Source organism: Bufo bufo, chromosome 1 (genome assembly GCF_905171765.1).
Source record: "Bufo bufo chromosome 1, aBufBuf1.1, whole genome shotgun sequence".
Lineage (NCBI taxonomy): Eukaryota > Metazoa > Chordata > Amphibia > Anura > Bufonidae > Bufo > Bufo bufo.
In genome coordinates, this window is record NC_053389.1 from 206,393,676 (window position 1) to 206,411,795 (window position 18,120).

Consider the following 18,120-nt stretch of genomic DNA (forward strand, 5'->3'; position numbering starts at 1 on the left):
TCACCAGCAATATTGCAGGACTACCCCTAGTAATAGATATGTAGTGCAGTATAAATATATATACAGTGTGTATATATATATATATATATATATATATATAGAGAAAAATGGCGGCACTGGCTCCAAAGGGAAAGGCGGGTGCACGTCCCAAAGGGAATGGATTAGTTTCCCTGATGGATAAATTCAGAAAAATGAGCGGCACTCCAAAGGATAAAAGCAGTGAACCCTTTATTCACACCGGTGGTGCACCACCGGTGTGAATAAAGGGTTCACTGCTTTTATCCTTTGGAGTGCCGCTCATTTTTCTGAATTTATATATATATATATATTGCAAAAAACTACTGGCAGCACCACCTAGAAGCAATTGAAGGCGGGTGCAAAGTCCAAGTACGGTAACTGGATCTTACCCACTTGTAGATAATAAAAAAAATTGGACTGCACTCCAGACGGTTTCTACAGTAAAACAACAGGTAGTGTTTATTCACTCATGTGGTGGCAGCTGCCACCACATGAGTGAATAAACACTACCTGTTGTTTTACTGAAGAAACTGTCTGGAGTGCAGTCCAATTTTTTCTATTATATATATAAATATATATACAAGAAAAAAGCTACTGGCAGCACCACCTTGAAGAAAATTGCAGGCGGGTGCAGGGTCCAAGTACGGTAACTGGATCTTACCCACTTGAAGATAATGAAGAAAATTGGACTGCACTCCAGACGGTTTCTTTAGCAAAACAGGTAGTATTTATTCACACATGTGGTAGCAGCATAGGAGCGACGTTTCGGCTCAACATGAGCCTTTCTCAATATATATATAGTCCTGCAGTATATATATATATATATATATATATAATAGAAAAAATCGGACTGCACTCCAGACGGTTCTTTAGTAAAACAGTAAGTTCTTTTTATTCACCCATGTGGTGGCAATAAGCGACGTTTCGGCTCAACATAAACCTTTCTCAAGCGAGAAAGGCTCATGTTGAGCCGAAACGTCGCTTATTGCCACCACATGGGTGAATAAAAAAAACGTACTGTTTTACTGAAGAACCGTCTGGAGTGCAGTCCGATTTTTTCTATTATCTACCAGTGGGTAAGCTCCGATTACCATACTTGGACTTTGCACCCTTCGTTTTCTGTCATGGTGGTGCTGCCAATAGTTTTTTCATCATATATATATATATATATATATATATATATTACTAGGGGTAGTCCTGCAGTATACTGTATATACATATGTATAGATATGTACTGCAGTATGCGTGTGTGTATATATATATATATATATATACACTCACCTAAAGAATTATTAGGAACACCTGTTCTATTTCTCATTAATGCAATTATCTAGTCAACCAAAGCATTTGTGAAGCCACAACACGCACAACCTTGAGGCGGATGGGCTACAACAGCAGAAGACCCCACCGGGTACCACTCATCTCCACTACAAATAGGAAAAAGAAGCTACAATTTGCACAAGCTCACCAAAATTGGACTGTTGAAGACTGGAAAAATGTTGCCTGGTCTGATGAGTCTCGATTTCTGTTGAGACATTCAAATGGTAGAGTCCGAATTTGGCGTAAACAGGATGAGAACATGTATCCATCCTCTGATGGCTACTTCCAGCAGGATAATGCACCATGTCACAAAGCTCAAATCATTTCAAATTGTTTTCTTGAACATGACAATGAGTTCACTGTACTAAAATGGCCCCCACAGTCACCAGATCTCAACCCAATAGAGCATCTTTGGGATGTGGTGGAACGGGAGCTTCGTGCCCTGGATGTGCATCCCTCAAATCTCCATCAACTGCAAGATACTATCCTATCAATATGGGCCAACATTTCTAAAGAATGCTATCAGCACCTTGTTGAATCAATGCCACGTAGAATTAAGGCAGTTCTGAAGGCAAAAGGGGGTCCAACACCGTATTAGTATGGTGTTCCTAATAATTCTTTAGGTGAGTGTATATATCCAAACACTCCCGGACTACCCCTCGTAATATATGCATAATGCAGTATATATATATATATATATATATATATATATATATTACTAGGGGTAGTCCTGCAGTATACTGTATATACATATGTATAGATATGTACTGCAGCATGCGTGTGTATATATATATATATATATATATATATATATCCACACACTCCCGGACTACCCCTCGTAATATATGCATACTGCAGTATATATATATATATATTAATAGGGGTAGTCCTGCAGTATACTGTATATACATATGTATAGATATGTACTGCAGTATGCGTGTATATATATATATATATATATATATATATATATATATATATCCACACACTCCCGGACTACCCCTCGTAATATATGCATACTGCAGTATATATATATTTATATATATAACTAGGGGTAGTCCTGCAGTATACAGTATATACAAATGTATAGATATGTACTGCATTATGTGTGTGTATATATATATATATATATATATATATATAAATATTTACATATATATATTGTAAAGGATCGCTCCCTCACAAGGGTTCACAGACTTTTCCTCTGACAATGGGGTTCAAGTCCAAATGGTGCTTTATTTTGGCACTTCAGCACCCACACAAACATAAATCCAAACCAAAATAAACACCTGCCTGTCTGGGCACTTCCTAATACATATATCGTCTCTACCTCACCTATTTCCCAAACAGGGTAACAGGTCAGCTCACCAAACACAAGTCCATGGGAGAGATCCGGCTTCTATAAGCCGCACGATCTAGCAGCCCTCCTGGGTGTGACCACACAAGCCCCCCAGGCTTCCCTCTCTGTAGGGTCGCTTCCTCTCTCCCCAGACTCCTACACTGAGGGTTGATTTATCCCAGCTTGATTAACCCAACTGGCCTCAGGGAACCTGTAATGGATTAGGGGTGTGGACTGAGAGACTCCCACTACCAACTTATCTCCCAGTTCAAAGAAATCCAGCCCATACAACTTTAAAAGGCAACACTGTGCACATTTCAGAGTGGCATTTCTTGTGGGCAGTCTAAGGCACACCTGTGCAATATTCATGCTGTGTAATCAGCACCTTGATATGCCACACCTATGAGGTGGGATGGATTATCTCGGCAAAGGAGAAGTGCTCAATAACACAGATTTAGACAGATTTGTGAACAATATTTCAGAGTAATGGGTCTTTTGTGTATGTAGAAAATGTTTCAGATCTTTGAGTTCAGCTCATACAAAATGGGAGCAAAACCGAAAGTGTTCCGTTTATATTTTTGTTCAGTGTATATCTCCACACACCCCTGGACTACACCTTGTAATAGATGTGAACTGCAGTATCTATCTATCCATCTATCTATCCATCTATCTGGGTAGTCCTGCAGTGTATGTGTGTGTATGGACATGTACATGTATGTCTGTCCTGCCAATAAAAAACATGCGAATTTCAAAAGAACAGTATCTGGATTCACGGTTTGGTCAGGTGGCAAAACAGATATGGTCATGTGCATGAGGCCTAATACATATACACTGCAGGATTACCCCTAGTAATAGATATATAGGGTGAGATTTATCAAAACAGGTGCAAAGGAAAGCTGACTTAGTTGCCCAAAGCAGCCAATCAGATCCTTTTATTTTTCAGAAATCCATGGGCAACTAAGCCAGTTTTCTTTTGCACCAGTTTTGATAAACCCCCCCCCCCCCCATGCTGCAGGATTATCCCTAGTAAAAACATAAACAATAAAAAAAAGAATTAAAAAAATACAAAATCAAAATATGTTACATATAAAAATACAGTCAAGTAACATCTAAAGGGCTCATGCACACAAACATATTTTTGTTCCGTGTCCCTTTTTTTTTCCAGCCCGTACGCGGTCCCATTTACATCAATGAGGCTGCAAAAAACACAAATGACTCCATGTGCATTCTATGTCCGTTTGTCCACATGGCCATTCCGCAAAAAGAATAGACCATGTCCCATCTTTGTCTGCACTACGGATAAGGATAGGACTATTCAATTAGGGGCCAGGTGATCCATTCTGCAAATTGCGGAATGCACACGGCGAACCGCAAAACGCCCAACGGTCATGTCTGTGATCCCTAAGACTGAGTTGACATTACCGTTTATTTTTCCATTCTTCTGATGCAGTACTTTTTTTCCCCCCTAAAATAACGTCTCTCAGGCATAAATGGCTCAAACAGATGCCAAATGTGCATAACTGATGCTCAGGATCTGTTTTATTTTTATAGGATCCATTTAGTTGTTTTCATTATGTTTTGATTGATCAGAAGAACGGAAAAATAAATGGCGATCTCCTCTCATCCTAATATGGGATCTGTGTAAGAATTTAGCATGAAAGTCTTCTAACCAATAATATACAAGGTTGTATTTGTAGCTGGCCTAACAGTTTGCTGACCTTGCCTAGTTGACTTGGCCAAGCCTTCTGCTAATGTGGCTCCATCTACAACATGGGGCCACTTTTACCTTTTTTCCAGGGCCACTTTGAGTTCCTAATCCACCCCAGCTGAAACACAGCATTTAGGTAAAGCCATGGAGAACCCCCTTTAACTTCTTAATTTCTTAGTAATGGGAAATTCAACTACTATATTCTACTTTTTATTGTGTCTTACATCTTGTGATTGGTGTCAGCAGTCGGTGAGGCGTATGTAAGGCCTATGACTGACTTTACAGGTTGTATGCTTAATGGGTGGAAGAATGTTCACTTCTCACTGGGTGATATGGAATTACAGAAAGCAAACTAGCAACTCATCTACCATCCACGGTTGCCAACCTGAAATTTAATATATTTTTTTCTGGACAACTTCACAGACAACATTTTTTACAGGCAAATTGTAAAACCATAGTGAATGAGAAGCAGTATAAGTAAAACTGGTCTACGGCTCAAGATACTGAAGATCTTATTACTAGTTTGAACTGGGAACTGTAAAAAATTGATAATCACCAAAATAACTTGCTGAAGGAGATATATTCTCTATAAAAAAAATTACAAATTGTATTCTATTCAAATTCTATTTTTTTAGTCACGGACAAGAAACAAGTTGCTTATTTTCATGGTCTGTCTATGACTTTCTGACTGGTTGGTAGCCCTGCTACCATCGAATCATTTCTATATGAAGTGGGAGAATCATTTATTTCTCAACTCTCATTCCAGGCAATATAAAGGAAGAAGTCTACCCTTGCTTAAGATGGTAGTGAGCTCCATTATCAGGGGGAGGGACATATTAGCTATCATTGCAACCGCTATACATTGTTTCTTTGTACAGTGTTTGAAGTAGATGTAACATCAAAAAATAAAATTAAATTATTGTACAAATTCAAATTTTTTACACCGAGAAACTATGGTGCAATTATAGTGTGCAGTCTACCAGGACATTACACTATAGTGTGCAGTCTACCAGGATGTTACACTATAGTGTGCAGTCTACCAGGACGTTACACTATAGTGTGCAGTCTACCAGGATGTTACACTATAGTGTGCAGTCTACCAGGACGTTACACTATAGTGTGCAGTCTACCAGGACGTTACACTACAGTGTGCAGTCTACCAGGATGTTACACTATAGTGTGCAGTCTACCAGGCATTACACTATAGTGTGCAGTCTACAAGGGCATTACACTATAGTGCGCAGTCTACCAGGGCATTACACTATAGTGTGCAGTCTACCAGGGCATTACACTATAGTGTGCAGTCTACCAGGCATTACAGTATAGTGTGCAGTCTACCAGGCAATACACTATAGTGTGCAGTCTACCAGGCATTACACTATAGTGTGCAGTCTACCAGGCATTACACTATAGTGTGCAGTCTACCAGGCATTACACTATAGTGTGCAGTCTACCAGGACGTTACACTATAGTGTGCAGTCTACCAGGACGTTACACTATAGTGTGCAGTCTACCGGGACATTACACTATAGTGTGCAGTCTACCAGGGCATTACACTATAGAGTGTGCAGTCTACCAGGCATTACACTATAGCGTGCAGTCTACCAGGGCATTATACTACAGTGTGTGCAGTCTACCAGACATTACACAATAGTGTGCAGTCAACCAGGGCATTATACTAAAGAGTGTGCAGTCTACCAGGGAATTACACTATAGTGTTCAGTCTACCAGGGCATTACACTATAGTGTTCAGTCTACCAGGGCATTACACTACAGTGTGCAGTCTACCAGGCATTACACTACAGTGTGCAGTCTACTAGGACATTACACTATAGTGTTCAGTCTACCAGGCATTACACAATAGTGTGCAGTCTACTAGGCATTACACTATAGTGTGCAGTCTACCAGGCATTACACTATAGTGTTCAGTCTACCAGGACATTACACTATAGTGTGCAGTCTACCAGGGCATTGCACTATAGTGTGCAGTCTACCAGGCATTACACTATAGTGCGCAGTCTACCAGGCATTACAGTATAGTGTGCAGTCTACCAGGCATTACACTATAGTGTGCAGTCTACCAGGCATTACACTATAGTGTGCAGTCTACCAGGGCATTACACTATAGTGTTCAGTCTACCAGGACATTATACTATAGTGTGTGCAGTCTACCAGGGGATTAAACTACAGTGTGCAGTCTACTAGGACATTACACTATGGTGTGCAGTCTTCCAGGGGATTACACTATAGTGTGCAGTCTACCAGGGGATTACACTATAGTGTGTTCAGTCTACCAGGCATTACACTATAGTGTGCAGTCTACAAGGACATTATACTATAGTGTGTGCAGTCTTCCAAGATATTACTCTATAGTGTGCAGTCTACCAGGGCATTACACTACAGTGTGCAGTCTACCAGGGCATTACACTACAGTGTGCAGTCTACCAGGACGTTATACTATAGTGTGCAGTCTACTAGGACATTACACTATAGTGTGCAGTCTACCAGGACGTTATACTATAGTGTGCAGTCTACTAGGACATTACACTATAGTGTGCAGTCTACCAGGCATTACACTATAGTGTGCAGTCTACCAGACATTACACTATAGTGCGCAGTCTACCAGACATTACACTATAGTGCGCAGTCTACCAGGCATTACAGTATAGTGTGCAGTCTACCAGGCATTACACTATAGTGTGCAGTCTACCAGGGCATTACACTATAGTGTGCAGTCTACCAGGGCATTACACTATAGTGCGCAGTCTACCAGGCATTACAGTATAGTGTGCAGTCTACCAGGCAATACACTATAGTGTGCAGTCTACCAGGGCATTACACTATAGTGTTCAGTATACCAGGGCATTACACTATAGTGTGCAGTCTACCAGGACATTATACTATAGTGTGTGCAGTCTACCAGGGGATTAAACTACAGTGTGCAGTCTACCAGGGCATTACACTATAGTGTGCAGTCTACCAAGACATTACACTATTACATGCAGTGTACAGGGGCATTACACTATAGTGTGAAGTCTGTGAGGGCATTCACATTATAGCTTGCAGCTTACCAGGATATTTACACTATAGTGTGCCTTCTACCAGGACATTATGCTATAGCATGCTTAAAATGTCCATAAAACCTACTATTGGCATCTTTCATTAATTTATTTATTCTTTACTTATTTTATGTAACATGTATGTACAGTGCATTTGGAAAATCTTCAGACCCTTTTAGCAATTACAGCCTCCAGTCTTCTTGGGTATTATGCCACAAGGTTTGCACACCTGGATTTGAGTATTTTTTTCTCTGCAGGGCTCTGACTGGTCCACCTGAGATTATGTATAACCATGACTCTTCTCAGGTAGATTTGACTCTTTTCAAGGCCTGGGCTGCAATAATTATGATGCTGGTTCTCGGCAACCACTTACTTTTGGCTCATGAATAGCATTTCTGTCACTAATTTATGCTGCCCTCAGTGAGGTCAGCATAAAATTGATGACAGGTTCCCTTTAAGTATCTCACTGGTGCTTGGCTTATACAGTGGCAGTTTTGTATGCACATAAAAAGGGGTATTTGGATTTATATAATTGGGCAAATGTAATAAAACTGACTAAAAGAAAAATTATTTGTTGCCAGTAGCAACCAATCACAGGACAGCTTTCATTTTTCAAGAGCATTAAAAGAAATGAAAGCTGTGCTCCACCTGCCACACCGTTTCTTCTACAGTAGTCATGTCTAGTGTTGAGCGAACTTGCGATTTGCTGGCCATAGACTTCTATTATGACAGAATGCAATATGGAATGCCTCTTATAGGCTTCCGTGGTGCATGCCATCATAGAATTCCATTAAGGTCTGTGGTAACAGAATCCATTACAGAATTTTTAGACAACCCAAACCTGAATGCCGAACTTGCAAATCGCAAGTTCGATCAACACTAGTCATGTCCCCTACACCTCTCCTCTCCATGTTGTGTTTAGGTGGAAATGTTCAACAGAAAACCCATCAGGGTTGCCCAGATGCAGTTATGCTGATAATATGAAAAACAAATATATGGGGCAAACACAGTGTTTTGGGCACTCTGGGAAGAAATAAAATATTTCAATATAGAACTGGAGAACCCCTTTAAATATTAATATGTTACAAAGAACCTGTGTTTCTTTATATCTTCTCGCAGGCATTCTTAAAGTTGTACCTCCCATAGTTACTTAAATTACCCATGGTAAAAGTTTGGGGTTAAAATATATGCTCTGCCAAGTTCTTAAGAATGTTATCTTTTCAAGCTATCCAGAAACGGGCAGATATCTTGATATCTAACCCCGCAACCATGTTTGTTATATTTAGCTATTTCTATAGAGATTCTCAATTGTTTATTCTCAAACAAGAATTCTTTTGTCTGAGTGGGAACCATCAAGTATTGGATTTCATCACTGCATGATCAGGTGAACAAAGTGACACAAGGTATTAAATTTAGCAGCCATTTTTTTCAGTCTCAAACCAAACTTATGTACGTAGATAGCAGAATAAATAAACATTTGCTTTGTCCTGTTTCATCACTCTCCAAAAACCTATAAAGACGTAACGTCTGCAAATACATAAAAATCAAATTTTATTCCAAGTGAAATACAACACACTTACCTTTGTGTCCTCCCCAAGTTCTAAGGGGTTTTGCCTCAAACTAGGTTCTCCACTGCAGCCTGACAATTGAGACAGCTGACTAAGATCCCAAAGAGACTTGCTCGGCCTTCCCCCTGTTGTCTTAGCCACGGATAACCTATTCCGCTGAACATTCTTTAAAATATCACTCAAAGCACTGTGAGACTCCTGAGCATTACGAAAGTTCATGGCAGGTCCTTCAAAATTGTGACAGGCAGCAAGGCGGTGGCGAATGGAGTAATCAGGCACATTTACTGCACTTTTAGCTGCGGCTGAAGAATCTTGAGGTACACCTGAAGTCCTGTTAAATCCAGCATCCATACCATTACTCTTTACTATAGCTGGTACAACTGTCCGCCGCGCTGCTATGTTATTAATACTTTTCGACAACTGCAGTCCACCCATTGGGATTAGGTAAGGGGATGAAATGACATCTGTTGGCTGCAAAGCTCCATGGGTGGTAAATCTTTGAGGTGAGTAAAATCCATTTGTGTAGGGTTCTGGCACAACTGGCACAGCCTGCGCAGTGGAATTTACGTTTTCAGTATCTTTAGGCAGTGCTGGTGTAGGCGACGGTATTATAACTCTATTTTGAGAATCTTTGTTGGGATCCTTGACAAAATCATATTTCTGAAGTGGTTGAGAAGCTGCAAATAGTGTACGAAACTCATTATCAAACGAATCGGTTATTTCTCCAGTTAAAAGTGTGATCAAGTTTCTGTTTAGTCTTGAATCACTCCATGTGAAACTGAAAGGGAAATATTATATATTAAAGATAAGTAAAGATGTCTGAAATAATTTACACAATAAACAGTGCTTTGGGGGGAATATGGTACAACATTCAACATTAGACCCCATTGTACATGTGATTTCAGCCAGTCAAGGTAGAGATTTCATTCATGCTAATGGGGGTAATCTAGTGTTCATAACGTGACTCCTTTTGAAAGTATTGAGCGAAGTGAAGCATTCAAAGTGAAATTCGATCCGAAGTTTAGGAGAATTTCTATCTGCAATGAATCCGAATTTCCTCGGGCTTCGTGGTAATGAATCAGATTTTCCTAAAATGGTGGTTGTATGTGTTGCAAAGTAAAGGTAAGAAGCCCGGGAAGCAGAGATCACCCATAATGTCGTGCAGCTAGCCAATCTGCAGATAGCCATCCCCTGTGATGTCACAGCCCTATAAAACCGTCATCCCGTGCGGTCTCTGCCATTGTCCTGTGAGCTGAACATCAGAATAGACGTAGCAAGCGCTCATGTGCTAGGGACACTGTTGCTCAAAATGATAATACAAGAATATTGGAGAGGGAGACTGCAGGCGACTTATTTTCTGTCAATTATTTATTTATTCCCGTATTATTTATTCCTGTATTATTTACATCAGCTGTAAACTAAGAAATGTAATTCAATACCAATAAGATGAAAACCTTTATTATTCCAGTGCCAGTGTGCCAACCAATACCATCTAATTTGCACCCCTTAGGGGTGGCAGGCCTTAATAATGACCATCCTCATCTTTTGCTGGCTTTACTTCTTCTAAATCATCCTTAAAAGTCTCCATGTCCTAGAAAAGTCAGCAAGAGGCAGAGGTAGGAGGAGCTGGATGTTCCTGATTACATATTCTCATTGATATTAGATGTGGAAAAAGAGGAAAAGCAGATGGCAGAAGAAGGGCTCCTACCTGTAGGGCAGGAGAGCATTGGGGTTGGAGAAGTAGGTATGCCAAAGCTGATTAATATTTAGTGTTTACTGTCAAATAACCTACAGGAGATTGCAGGCAAGAACAACAATAATATGCATATTGTCCCCCAACCTAACCAGCCAAATACCATACCAGCTCCAGCCCCAGTTTAAAGGTGCATTAAAGGTGCAGCATGGCTTCTCTATGTGGCCATACCATAAGGCAGAATTGCCTGGGTATGCTGGATTTATAGCGACACGACAAATTAATTCATCAAATTTCTTGGCTAACTTTAGTAAAGTTGCTGAATCAAATTTTTCAAAACTTCACTTATCTCTATTGAAAATCCTGAATATATGCTGATGAAATCTTTACAGTACTTTTCCACAAAATCACTTTCCATGTTCTGGCCCAAAATGAGACATTTTTAGTTTACTGTCTAGGGTTATAATCGTAGTTCACTTTCAGATTGCTGGTCGAGCATGCTCAGTTTCAGCACTAGGAGTTACAGGAAGCGGTAACTGGGAATTAATCAATTGGTGGTGTTAAAGAGGTTTACAAGAAAGTGATGGACATTTCCATTAGTACAATAATCTTTTGCCGACATAAGTTCAAATGTGGGGGTTTGAGTCAGCACAACCTGTATGTAGGTGCACATCACTATGGCAAAATACATATACAAACGGAAAATACATTTGTATTTTCCGTTTGTATATGTATTTCGCCATAGTGATGTGCACCTACATACAGGTTGTGCTGACTCAATCCCCCACATTTTTTCTTTGTAGTATATATTGGAGGCGTGGCGATCTCCTTGGAGTCATGCACACCTGACCAGTCAATCTGTCCTGGAGGCTGGTTTTAAAGTCAGTATAAAACTGAGTCTGCTTATGTAGAACCTACCAGTAGCCATTTGGCTCCAGGAGAAGTATATGGTGGGCTCAGCGTGCATGTTGGTACTTGCATCCCTGGATCCGATGAAAGCTGTAATGGCACCGGACGGGGTTAAAAGCAGAGTGTGCTTGGCGTACACGCTGACCTGCATTCCCTGGACTTTGTGTGGCTGTCATGGCCCATAAACAGGTAGGAACTAGTGTTAGGGACCACTCAATAGAGGCGACCTTGACGTGGTGAGTGGCTTATTACGCTTTGGCCAAAATGTACACCAATACCTCATCCAGCATGGAGGCAGGGCAGAATGCTGGATGTAGAGTGCTATCACATTTGTATTTTCCATAAGTTCAAATGTATTGGAAAATAAAGACTTTTAAATGTAGTGATGGCTTTTATGTGTACACAATCATTTTCTAACAAAGATAGATGATAGTTATACTGATTTTTCGTTAATAATTGTTTCATTCACTTTGAAATAAATGGACTGTATTGACGTATCTAAACTGGCCATTAAAATTCCTATTAATAACAAATATAACAGAGATCTTTGTTACCCTGTAGTACATGTAGCTGACTCACAAAGGCTACATTTACACACATGCACTAACCAATATAAATTAGAATTGGTGAGTAAATAGTTATCTGTATTTTTGCCTGGGAGTAAAGGCACATTTACGCACACCAATTAGGCAAGAAACTATCAGGAAGGACCCCCTCCCCTTAATATACACTAGACTATTGCCAGACAACCCGCAGTTTTTGGCAAGATCAGTTGACAATCTAATGTGTATGATATTAGAGGAAAGAAGGATCAGGGTCCATAAATATCAGCACCTCATCCTTTGGTCTCCCAGGAGACTAAAGAATCTAGCAGCAACGTTCTTCTCTTTCCACATTGAAGACACAAAAAAGCTTAGCGAATCCAAATGTGTATAAGCATGGGGGAGTCAGGAGAGATAATTTAGCTTTTAGCCGAACGAGTGTTTGATCGCTATTGAAGATGCATGGGTATCTTAAAGGGGTTGTGTCACGAAACATATTCTACATTTTTCAAACCAGCACAGAATACTTTTATAATTGTATTTAATTAAAAATTTTGTATAGCTACTGAGTTATTCAGTAAAATGTATCTTTTGTTCGTGTCACAGAGCCGGTCGAAGATGCTCAGTTTAAAACTTCAACTGCCATCAGTTATATGTTCTGTTACGGCAGTTACAGGTAGCGTTGAGCGAAGTTTAGAAAAATTTGATTGAGCTGCTTCGACAAATTTCACAAAGAAATCCGATTTGTGACAAATTACTTTGTAACAAAGCACATTTCTTTGTAAGCAACGTGCGCAATGAGAGGGAATGGCAAATTCGCTGCCCCCCTTCTTCCCCGTCATTGATTTCCTCAGATGCCGCATTCATCTTCTGAGAATATTAGTGAGGGCTTTCAGGGATTGATCCGGTAGAAAAAAAAATAATACCCACCTCGTCCATTTGAGCACGAAAAGGCCGCCACGGCCATCTTGATTGAAGACACCGTGTAAAATTTTGCGCGGTGCATGATGATCATGATCACTGGCCGAAGTGGTGACCTCATACGTCATGACCTACGAACTTTTGCGCAGGATCTTCGCTCAAGATAGCCGTGGCAACCTCTTTGCACTCAAATGGTTGAGGTGAGTATGGTTTTTTTCAACGCCATTTCAGGGAAAATTGATTCATTACCACAAAGCATGGGGAATTCAGCTTTGCGGCAAATCAAATTTTTCCTGAAATTCGGATCAAAGTCCACTTTGGATACTTCGATTCACTCAACCCAAGTTATAGGGATATAGCTACAGAAGAAAAGATACACCCCCTGAGCTGCCAGGCTGAAGATAATCCATCAAAGCAATTGGAGCAATGAATGTGAAAATCTCTCGACCAATGTGTGGTGCAGAACTGGTTTTAGCTTTGTTAGAAGGGAATTGTCATGTACTATATGATGTCTGATTTCATTTTTTACATCAATTATGGCTTAACCCCTTTAATTCTCACCAATGGCAGATGCCGTGGGGAGAAAAAAGGACTGACCATTGTGGATCAAGTTTTTTTTTTTTTTTTTCTTACCTATATGTTCCAGTAATTACAGTATTGCAATCCACCAGCAGAAATTTCTCTTTCAGCACTCCTGTTACTTGCTTTAATTTTCGACTACTAAATGTGCATCCAGAAATGACCCTTACACGAATATTCTGTCAAAATAAAAAAAACTTTTACAGTAAAAGCAGGAAGAATATCATGTCAGGTACATACTGTATAATGCTATAAAATAGCACTTGCTCTCTTTCCAATGTCACCTACTTTAGCATATTTGTTACACTAAAAGGGTTCTGAACTGTCTCCTTACAGTGATAGTCACCATAAGCTCTGTATAAGAAGACCTAGTGTATATGGCAAAATCTAAGGAAAGTCTGGAACCAATTAGACAAAAAAAGTTGAGAATTCTGTACAGAGTCTTTAAACATGTAAAATGTACTTGGGCTTTGTGAGAGATAAAAAAAAACCTGACATGTATATTTTGCACCTTTTTTTAGGACCTACGGTAACAGTGTAGTACTGCCTGCTCTGCCGTTTCCTAACTCCAACCAAACCTGGCTGCTACTTAAAAGGGTCATTCCAATCTCAGCCAAAAAAAAAGTTGATGCAGTGACCTGGTGGTTCATTGCCAAAGAGGGTTAATGTGTCTTTAATATGCACTTTGTATCTCAAAGGCTATATATAGGGAGAAGGAGTTACATGTTCTGGCGCCTTAGAGACTGTTGATGGGTGTGGGCTGGAAGTTGTAAAGAGTGTGGTGTGGGGTGGTAAGGGGAAGCAGCAGACTGAGACCCAGCAGTCTTATGAGAGCTGAACAATTGCAGGCCTCTTGGGGTGAGAAGCATTGAACCTAACAGAAGGGTTAGTGGCCATTTCAAGGAACAGTGCATGGACAAAAAGTCAATCAAGGTAATGCATGTATATTGTCTATGCACTTCACTGGATTTGGTGGAGTTTAGAAGCTTCAAGTTCCTCTACTATACTAAGGAAACAGAGGAGCTGTCTGTTAAAGGACTACACCCCACAGTTGAGTATTGCAGAAATACTAATTGAACTTGAAAATAGAGAGAATGAGAGAAATTGCCCCCCTTGGCCAGATTGGGAAGATTGCTCAGATTAACTGGAAATCGACTCTGAGAGAACTATCTCATTGCATATACTTTCCAATATGCAGCCTTTGGAAAACTGTCTATGAAACCTGGTAAAACTATGCCTACTTTTGCAAGTACCCGTGTGTACCATGTGTTGAGTTTTTTCAGTAAAATGCAGTTGACTTGTTTTCACCTAAAACTGGCCTCATTATTGCACTGAATCCTCACCTATGCTACCATAACATTGCATAGAGCCATGTCCAGACAGCCCTGCCTTGCACCCAAAAACCCAGTGTTGGCACAGTAGGCAAGAACACAAAGACTGTGATCCCTAACTGGAACCCAGCCCACTTTCCTTGCCTACTTGCAATGCAAGCCCTAAGCTTCAAGTCCACAACTGGTTTACGGACACTACTCTACTAAGTGCAAGACAGACACACACACAGAGACAAAACAACATAGAGACGGAGTCATACAGGAATGGGATGCAACCAGGCAGACAATGCAGTATCACATCAGAAAACAGAGGGTAGTCAGAATAATCAAGCCAAAGTCAGAACCAGATGGGAGACACAGTACCAAATCACGAGACAGATAGAGTGGTCAAAGGCAAGCCGAGGTCAATAATAATATAGCAATCCAAAAGCACACAGAACAGAACCGGGAGCACAGCTAGGGAGTAAAACCTATCTGGCAAGAATGTATTGCTAGCAGGGGATTTAAATAGTGCACCAAGTCCATAGATCAAAACCTGATAGGTCCAGGGACCTGGTGCCCTACTGAACCAGAACATCAGTTGCCCAAACATGGGCAGGCTGAGCACTCACGCAGCCTGCATCATAACTAAGCACACCTAACCCTTATAACAACTAATTTCCCTCAGTGTGTATTCACTGCGGGGGGGGAACAGAGCGAGCATTCGTAGCTATCGACGTGCTCAAATCACCAGGGGGCGTGGCTAGGCAGCACGTCATGGGGGGCAAGGCACGGCAGCACCTCTCACAGGGCATTGCCGCACCACAGCCCCAGATCGCAGCACTGGAAGCCGGACAGGTAAGTAGGTGACACCCAGCAACACCCAGCACCCAACTGCCACCGAGCAGGAGGCCCCCAACCAGAAAGTACATTCACTGTATACTGGCTCAGAGACAAGGATTGCTACCATGAGTACTATTACCACCATCCATGCCACAGCCAACTCTACGATCTTCTTAACCTCATGCCTCCCCTGCAGGCCGCTAAACCGAGATGGAAATAAACAATTTAAGGTGGCCATACACATTAGAAGAATATTGGACAGAATCTCTGATTTCAGTGGGACTGGATGACCATTAAATTCAATGTGCATATGAGGGTGTGCCAACTCTACCCTGACAGATGTCTGGGGAGAGAAAGCTCCAGTATGTTGGCTTTTAATATCTCAATTATTTTGTCTCCAGAGAGATAAGGCAAGGGTGTCTGACAGGGAATTTTTTCCATCTGCCTATTGAGCGCAGCTGCATGCTTGATTGACCTGTGTGCATGAGTATGGAGGTCGGGATTAATAGCTAAAATATACATCTAAAATGTATGCCCAGCTTAAGAACAGCTAAAAATCTTTCCAAGTCATCCTACCAATGAATGCTCATCATTGCAAAAACTCCTATTTATACAAATACAGCATTTCAGAGTAAGAACATTATGCAAACAGGTGCTTGTGTATTTGTATAAGAAGCCTTTGCTGCCTAAGGAGAAAGTGAAATTGCTATTATTGAGTTCACATCAGACTTTCCATTCTCCTGCTCCGTTATAGGCGGAGGAGAAGCGAAAGGACGGATTTGGCACATAACTGAGCTGAACGGAGCCTACAGACCCCAGAGGAAGATTTTAGAAGTGGAGACAAAAGTCCTGCGTGCACAACTTTTGTCTCCGCTTCAAAAATCTTCCCCTGAGCGGAAACCTAACTGACCCCAGTATAGTCTATGGGGTCTGTAGGCTCCGTGCGGCTCAGTTATGTGTCAAACCGATCCTTTCCATTCTCCTGCTCCTATAATGGAGCAGGAGAACGGAAAGGCTGAAGACTGATGTGAACCCAGCCTTACCATGAAGAGCCATGAATCCTGCAACAGAGACATTGGTCAATAGGTTGACCCTAATGTACAGCTGATTTATGCAGCAAGCCTATGCTTGTATACATATGCATGGCTTACCAGAAACATAATTAAACAGGTATTCCAGCACATTAAAAATGCTGCCCATGGCCTGCAAATGGTTAAAAAAAATACTAATACTCAACTTGCCGATCCCCCGTGACTGCCATTTTTTACTTCCTGCTGCCGACATAACAAAAAATAGCTAGGAATGCTGCTCGGGTAGGTATAAGATGGTTTATTTTTTAACCATTTGCAGACCATGGGGCAGCATTTTAATGTGCTGGAATACCCCTTTAAAGGGGTAAAAGTACTCATTTGAGCCAAAACTGATTTAACAGGACCTAAAATAAGTAAAGGCTTTCTCAAAGCAATGTTTAAGATATTTCTGCAAGGTTTTGGTGGTACTTATTACTCCTAATGCTGGTGCAATCAATGATACAGTTTAAAGAGCTTTAGTATTCCTCATGGGTGATATGTATTGTGGATGATTTTGTACTTTGAATAAATGTAGTAATAAATAAAAATATAGCATTCTTTGCTATACATGGCAGACGTTCCAAGGCTCTCTCAAACAGCGATTTTTTGTTGTTGGATGTTCTGTCAAAGGATCAGGCTATGTATTTTGGGAATACCATGAATTTTGATTACCAGGAGCTCTAGACTTTCTACTACCAAATGTTTGGAGATCTCTTTATATTTGTAAAATCACACTCCGGATCAGCAAAAATCCAAGGATGTAAAGAATAGCAACTGGGCATCATATTCCAACATGTAGCTGATAACACTGTACTTGTCAATGGTCTTCCATTTCCAGTTTTTACAGATTTATATCAATCCATAGAAGAGTAGAAGACTCCAACACAAACAGTGTGCCACAATGTCTGCAGAAATCGGTATGGACCACTAGTTGACTTACAGGTTTAATGTAGGCATAAAGCAGGGTGCAGAGTTTATGGGATTGTGTGTTCTTCACCCTAAAACCACTTCAAGGTGGTATTGACATTCCCACAGTGAATCCCTAGAATTCTACCCCTGGAGTAGACTGTCTTAGCAACTTCTGCCATATACATTGACTGGAGACATTGATTATTACAGAGGTACAAAGCAGCTGGCAGAAATTATAATCAGTAAGGGTACTTTAACACTAGCGTTAGAAGAATCCGTCAGGCAGTTCCGTTGCCAGAACTGCCTGCCGGATCCGGAAATCTGCATGTAAA

General features: G+C 40.7%; 1 protein-coding gene across 1 annotated transcript in view; it reads right to left on the bottom strand.

Annotated features, from left to right (window-relative positions):
* FAM83E (family with sequence similarity 83 member E) overlaps positions 1-18,120 on the bottom strand; it is an 86,267-nt gene that overhangs the window by 20,165 nt on the left and 47,982 nt on the right. Inside the window, exons 4-5 of the mRNA XM_040434603.1 lie at positions 13,711-13,835; positions 9,025-9,790 (exon numbers count right to left, since the gene is read on the bottom strand). Coding sequence (XP_040290537.1) covers positions 9,025-9,790; positions 13,711-13,835 — 891 coding nt within the window. The remainder of the gene's footprint in view (positions 1-9,024; positions 9,791-13,710; positions 13,836-18,120) is intronic.